This window comes from Pundamilia nyererei, unplaced genomic scaffold (assembly GCF_000239375.1).
Source record: "Pundamilia nyererei isolate P.nyererei 1_Seehausen unplaced genomic scaffold, PunNye1.0 scaffold00251, whole genome shotgun sequence".
Classification (NCBI taxonomy): domain Eukaryota; kingdom Metazoa; phylum Chordata; class Actinopteri; order Cichliformes; family Cichlidae; genus Pundamilia; species Pundamilia nyererei.
The window spans coordinates 350,697-357,248 of NW_005187652.1; the positions used below are offsets into that span (position 1 = coordinate 350,697).

General features: G+C 40.4%; 1 protein-coding gene across 1 annotated transcript in view; it reads right to left on the bottom strand.

Annotated features, from left to right (window-relative positions):
* Positions 1 to 1,640: 1,640 nt before the first annotated feature.
* Positions 1,641 to 6,552, bottom strand: part of hsd17b12b (hydroxysteroid (17-beta) dehydrogenase 12b) — a 29,437-nt gene continuing 24,525 nt past the window's right edge. Inside the window, exon 11 of the mRNA XM_005749621.1 lies at positions 1,641 to 2,878. Within this exon, the coding sequence (XP_005749678.1) occupies positions 2,771 to 2,878 (108 nt within the window). The 3' untranslated portion in view covers positions 1,641 to 2,770. The remainder of the gene's footprint in view (positions 2,879 to 6,552) is intronic.

A 6,552-nucleotide genomic window follows, 5' to 3' on the forward strand; every position in this document is an offset into this window, starting at 1 on the left:
TGACAAAAATGGTAAAAAGCCACTTTAGGAAGCTATGTGAGCTGGTAATTAGCACGCACAGTGTTAAATATAGGTATGTAAGACAAATTCATTACACAGTAGAGTTTACAGAGTTTTTACACTTAGCATTTAGGTGTGATGGTATGTGATAGACACACACGTTAACCACAGGCTGTACATAAAACGTAGTGACATTACCAACTGATTTGTGGTTGGCTTTTTTGGAGCCAGAAGTGACCACATTTAGACAAGATGATGGATTTGAAAATTATCAGATTAATACTAGTAAGCCTTGTAGGCAGGGTACATCCTTAGGCTGTGTGCACAAACGCCTGCTAATTCATGCACAGATACCACACTAATAAGATAGTAGAATTCCACCGAGGCACCTCAGACTTATTGGACAGTGAAATTAACCACACAGCAAGGAAATACACGATAACCACAGCTGAAAGGTCCACTTGTGCGAACATGATGCAGAGTTAAAGCTTTAATAAAAATGTAGCAATTTATCTTCTTCTTCTGTTCCATTTAGGGGTTGCCACGGTTGCCATACTTTGTTCACTATATCCTTCCTCTGCATATGTACAAAACATCTTAGACTTTCCTCTCTTTAAAAAAAAAAAAAAATAACTAAATAAATCACTATCTGCACAAGTGTGCAGGTGTTCAGTTATAAAGACCAAACTTGTTTTACGTTCCAGGGTCTGAACATGATGTAAAGTTTGGCATTTTAACATAGGAATCAGTGCGGTCGACTCTCTTTTCAAGGCAGCCTTAAGTGGGCATTTCAGGAACTGCAACTTTTTGGTACCTGATGACTGTCTACAAAGCTAATTTATATTTTAACCAACTATAAATCCTAAAGAATAAAATTTAAAAAACTACAAAGACGTAACTGACACATTTGATTAATATAGTTTAAAATACATGAGGCATACTGTAGTCAGGTGTCGCTTCACAGCAAGGAGGTCCCGAGTTTGAGTCTGCAATCTGGCCAGGGCCTATCTGTGTGGAGTTTTCATGTTCTCCTGGTATTTCTGTGGGAGCTCCGGCTTCCTCCCACAGTCCAAACACATGCAATTAGTGGGGTTAGGTTAACTGGTGAGCCTTAATTGCCCCTAGGTGTAAATGTGAACGCGAATGGTTGTCTGTCTTGCTGTGTTAAGCCCTGCATCAGATTGGCAACCTGTTCAGGGTTTAATCCGCCTCTCGCCCTTTGGTGGCTAGGATAGGCTCCTGCCTCCCTACGACCATGATAAGAATAAGTGGAAGAGAATGGCTAGTTGGCTAAAATACACAATTCAAAATGCCAGTTACGAAAAATACTGGTGGCTACCATTGCTACCCCTCAGCTTCCTACTAGATACACCGATGGCTATAAATGTGAAAATCCTAGGTGATTTTCAGAAACATGACATCCAGGTCACTGAGATTCAAATGCACCCAAGATTTTTAGTAAATACACCTATGGTATCAATTTGAAAATCCTACATCATCTTCTTCTTGATTTATCATATTCACAAACTTGCGTGTCCACGTTGCCTGCCCAGCGGGATGACAACAATGCCCTATGAGCCTTTTATGGCTGAGGGGTAAAAAAGGTGACTGAACACAGGACATGTGGACAAACGACTGGATGAAGTTAGTTGAAAAGCATTTTTATTGACGTCTGCAACGACAGTACACCTTAACAACATTTAGATTACTCCAAACAAAGCAAGTAATGTGTGAGACCACTACTGCCATACTGGATGAAGTCAAAAGTCACAAAAGAATGTCAAACAAATGTCAGATTAGAATTTGTTTTCTGCTTCACTTCATCTGTACATGGGGTACAACATTTCAGCGAATCCAAGACTTGAGAAAAAATAAAACGTCTGTAAAGATGGAGATAAATGTTGATGTGACCCACTTACTGCATAGAAAAAAAAACAAGCCACCCACTCATTTATCGTGGAATAAAATACATTTTTGGAATGTCAAGTGTGCTGTGAGAATGACACAGAAACTCAATCATGACTGTAAACAAAACACATTTTTAGTATTCTAACCATCACAAACTCTCCCTCTATGCTCTTCATGTTTATACACGCAATGTATAGTTGGGTTAAATGACACAAGCAGCACCTTCGCTAACCCATCAACAGTAGAGGAAGTTTAAAAAAAAAAGGATGTTTTTGAATAAGCATGTGGTACTTTTCAACAGAAAGTTGTGCGTTTGCAGACGACAACAATGATGGAATTAAGGACGTTTTTAACATCACAGTAGAAATGGTTGAAAAAATAAACTTTTCATAAGTCTTGATACCTCACTAAGTGCTTTCAAAACAGTAAGCGCCTCCAGTTTTTATTAAGCAGCTTGAAGCTAGTCCACAAACTCACAGGAGGTCTGAAACAACAGACACGTCCAAATCTTTTAAATCTTCTCCCGCGGGGTTCATTTTTTGATTACGCTTTGCAGACAGATGGTTATTTTTTTGTTGTTGTTGTTGGTTTTAGTTTTAACATTAGTGTCCCATTCATTAAAGCTGTTCACTTAGTAAAGAGCAACGCTTTAATCAATATTGTTTGCACAACTGTTTGGATTGAATGCTTTTAATGTGGCCAGATACTGCCTCACATCATCTATGAGCTAGCAAATTTCAGAGGGAGACAAAACTGAGATGTTTGCCCAGAAACTGTCACGTTCATCTGCTCGGATCCGTGATGATGATGATGGTAGTCGGACGAGTCGTTAATCCCTCTGTCTTGGCCTCCACCGATCCGTCTACCCCTGCTTCTGCTTCTTGAGGTAACGAGCGCGCTGGGACAAACCCATCCCCATCACGTGGCTGTTGAGGATCTTGGCTGGGAGCAGAGCTGTAGTCACCCAACCCTACAGAGGGAAATTACATGGTCAGCTGGTGGCATTTACAAATAACAGATTAGCATTCATTATTAATTTCCAACCCACAGGAGCAACAAATGTGGCGAGCACGTTTGCGCGCAGGAAAATTCCGGCAATTGTGCCGTTTTAATGCCTGTGCCCTTTTCAAATTATGCTTGAACTACACGCCTTTTAGTACAAGTCCCTGCAATAACTGTGTATTTTGCATAAAGATCATAAAACCATTTCAGCATTATGCAAATCTTTTCTCACTGATGTCATCAAACGCTACACAGACAATCCCATGGTTCCTTTATAGCCAGTTGTAAAATTCTATCTCTCTCCCCTTTGACTCTATGGGTAAATTCATCTAATTTGCATGCTATACATCATATACTAACAGGCAGCTCAAATTAAACGTTTCCGCTTTAGCCAAAAAGTCTGTTACCTTACCTTTAAAGACAACAGTATCACACTGATTTCAATTATGATTACAGTAAACTTATTTTACAATCAAGGAACAGTTTAAGTAATAGAGCATTTCAGAGACTTAGAAACACATCCAGATAATTACTAGTAATTTCCTTTTTTCCCCTTTTCATTTTTCATGCTTTATTTACTTTAAAGCTGAAATTCATTTCTTATCTAAAATGACATATTATTAAAACCGAGGGGGTTGTAATCGTGGAAAGCCAGTGTGACTTTTTGTGTCAGCTTTAGGACAAAGAAAATCACACTACGGCCATCTGTATGTGCCAGTGAGCAGCGTGTACTGGACCTCCTCCACTGTGTGACAAAGACAAACCCTCAACTTGTGTGAGGAGGATGAATGAGTTGCAGAGAGACCGATCTGGCAAATACGTCGGGTGAAAACGACTGCATTGATGTCCCTTTTAAGTGGGCATACACAACAGTTCAGTCACCGCCGCTGCCACAAAACATCATGCTTACATTCTGATCCCGAGGGAAGGATTCACACTTCGCAGTAGGGATGGGAATCATTCAAGTACAGCCGGGCGATATGACCAAAAATATTTATCACTATATCCATTTGAAAATTTGCAATAACGATATAACTGACGATATGATTGACACTAGACAAAATACTTTACAACTCCACAACTTTATTAGTGCAAAAAAACCCCACATCAATGTATTTTCACTTAAACGAGCAGCTGTTTTTTTATGTGCATTAAAGTTATCTAAAAATCTAACAGTGCAAATACAAATTCCTTGCTGACAGTTTAACCAAAAGGCATTTCCAGTGAATATTGGCCAAGAAATCCTCAGCATAACCATGTATAATATCCACAAAAATTAATTACACACAATATGGTAATATTATGTTGAAGCACAGTACGTATCACTCCGCAGAGGCTCCTGCCTACGATAGCCGTAATACTCCGACAATCCATCAAGTGGTGCGGGTTCCTAGCTTAGCAAAGTCGTACTAAAACATTTGACAGATTTTCGAGCGCCGTGTACCACATAAAATCGTTTTGAGGTCAGTAAACACAACCAGAATTCATACATAAGGCACACGGGATTATAAGGGGCACTGTCGATTTTCAGAAACATCAAAGGATTGATTTTAAGTGTGCCGTATTTTCCAAAAAACACTGTAATAACGACGGCCCGCTAGCATGCTCTACCAAAAATAGTGCTTTGTTGTTTATCTGACAGATGAAAGCTAAACCAGTCCCACACCACTGAAGTTGCAGCATTTTTACAAACCAATTCTGGTTCATCTGTTTCATTCAACGATCCACTTTCGCCTTTCTCATTCTCCATCTTCGTCATGCTTTTTCCGCCATGTGCGTATGAAAACAAAGGCACCGCGCATGCACGTTTTACCCATATTCTATTGCGAGATTTCATTTTCTTATCGTTGCCCAACATTATACTGGTATTACCGTGAACGGTATGATATGGCCCAGCCCTACTTCCAAGTGCTTATTATTACAATACATTGCCTTTGATTAACATGTTGATGCACTGCTGCAAGACAATCACCCAGGTGACGTCACTATAAGTAGGATTACAAGAGTGTGTCCAAACTTCTGACTGGGACTGCATTTACTGTATTATGCACTGCTTTGTTATGTCAGTATCTCTAATAGTTTTCAGTTTCAGCTTTTCCTTGCTGCCCAGTCCAACTTTTGTTCACTCTCCCTCATTTACTAGTTAAGTGAAGAGTCACACAGTCATAACACGGGTAAGTGTAAATGACTGGGTTTGATGTATTATCAAAAACACTGTTATTTGGCACCAGCGTATCAATAACTGTGCTACAAGAGGAAGCACTATGATACACTGTAATACTGGCAAGCCCTGGTAACTTCAGTTACAGTTTCTGGTAGAGATGGACCGATCCGATAGTAGGGCTGGGCGATATATCGAGTTTTTTAAAAATATCGATATATTTTCATACGAGATATAAGATGTGACAATATCGTTTATATCGATATAGTCTATGTTACGTTATAATTATACTTGTGGAGCTGCAGGTTTGCCTCTCTTTCGTCCACTTTTGTCTCTACGCAACATTACTCGGCCTCGCCTCTCCTTCACTGAACCCAACTCCCCCTCCCCCATAGCTTCACCTGCAGGCAATGACAAGATGAAAGCGGAAAATCTCCGTTAGCGAGTTACCGTGTGTGGGGCTGGACGGCGTCAACATGTTAGCGAGCTAACCGCCCTAACGAGCTAACCGCGCTAACGACATGCAGCCCGGAGGGGCTGCACGGCCTAAAATCCTTTCCTTTTCTCAAAAATCGACAGCGCGCCTTATGTATGAATTCTGGTTGTGCTTACTGACCGCGAACCAATTTTATGTGGTACACAGCGCTCAGCAATCTGTCAAAAAATGTTCTAATATGACTTTGCTAAGCTACGGAGCTGCACCGCTTGATGGATTGTCGGAGGATAACGGCTACCGAGGAGGAGCCTCGCGGAGTGATACGTACTGTGTGTGTATAAGGACCACAAATGGCACCTGTTCAGAGACGTGGTGCAGCTGTGAAATCTGTCTCTTTGTTATTATGCTCAGCGTCTATTAGTTTACATTTTGACTGCACAATTGTGAGCTTTTTGTTATGCACAAAAACAACATTGTTTTCTTTTATTTATGGACCATGATTATTTAATAAATGCTGATAATTTATTTTTGAGTAATATCTATGCTGTATGTAAATAAAAGTGCCCGTGTGACATCTGGGACACAGTGTGACTAAGAACTCTCTTTTTGTTCTTAACTTATGGCTTTAAAAAAAAAAAATCGAGATATATATCTTATATCGCTATCCAGCTAAAAAATATCGAGATAGGAATTTTGGGTCATATCGCCCAGCCCTATCCGATAGTACGTGTCGGTATCGGTCCGATACTGACCTAAATTACTGGATCGGATATCGGAGAGAAATAAAAAATGTAATCCGATCCATTAAATATCACGAAAGCACCTCACAAAACTTGCGACACGCCGTAACTCGCCTCAGAACCGTAGCACGTTGGAGCAGTATGCATCATGTGATAGAGCGGCTGTGGTGTGCGAGACCTGTTGGTGGTATGGTTGAGCATTTGGAGCTTCGCTACCAACCCGGCATTTCATCTCCGACAAAGTTATCCCCGAGAGAAGTAAAGCAAGTGTGTAAGTCCATCTCTGAATGTTTGTAAAGCATTCC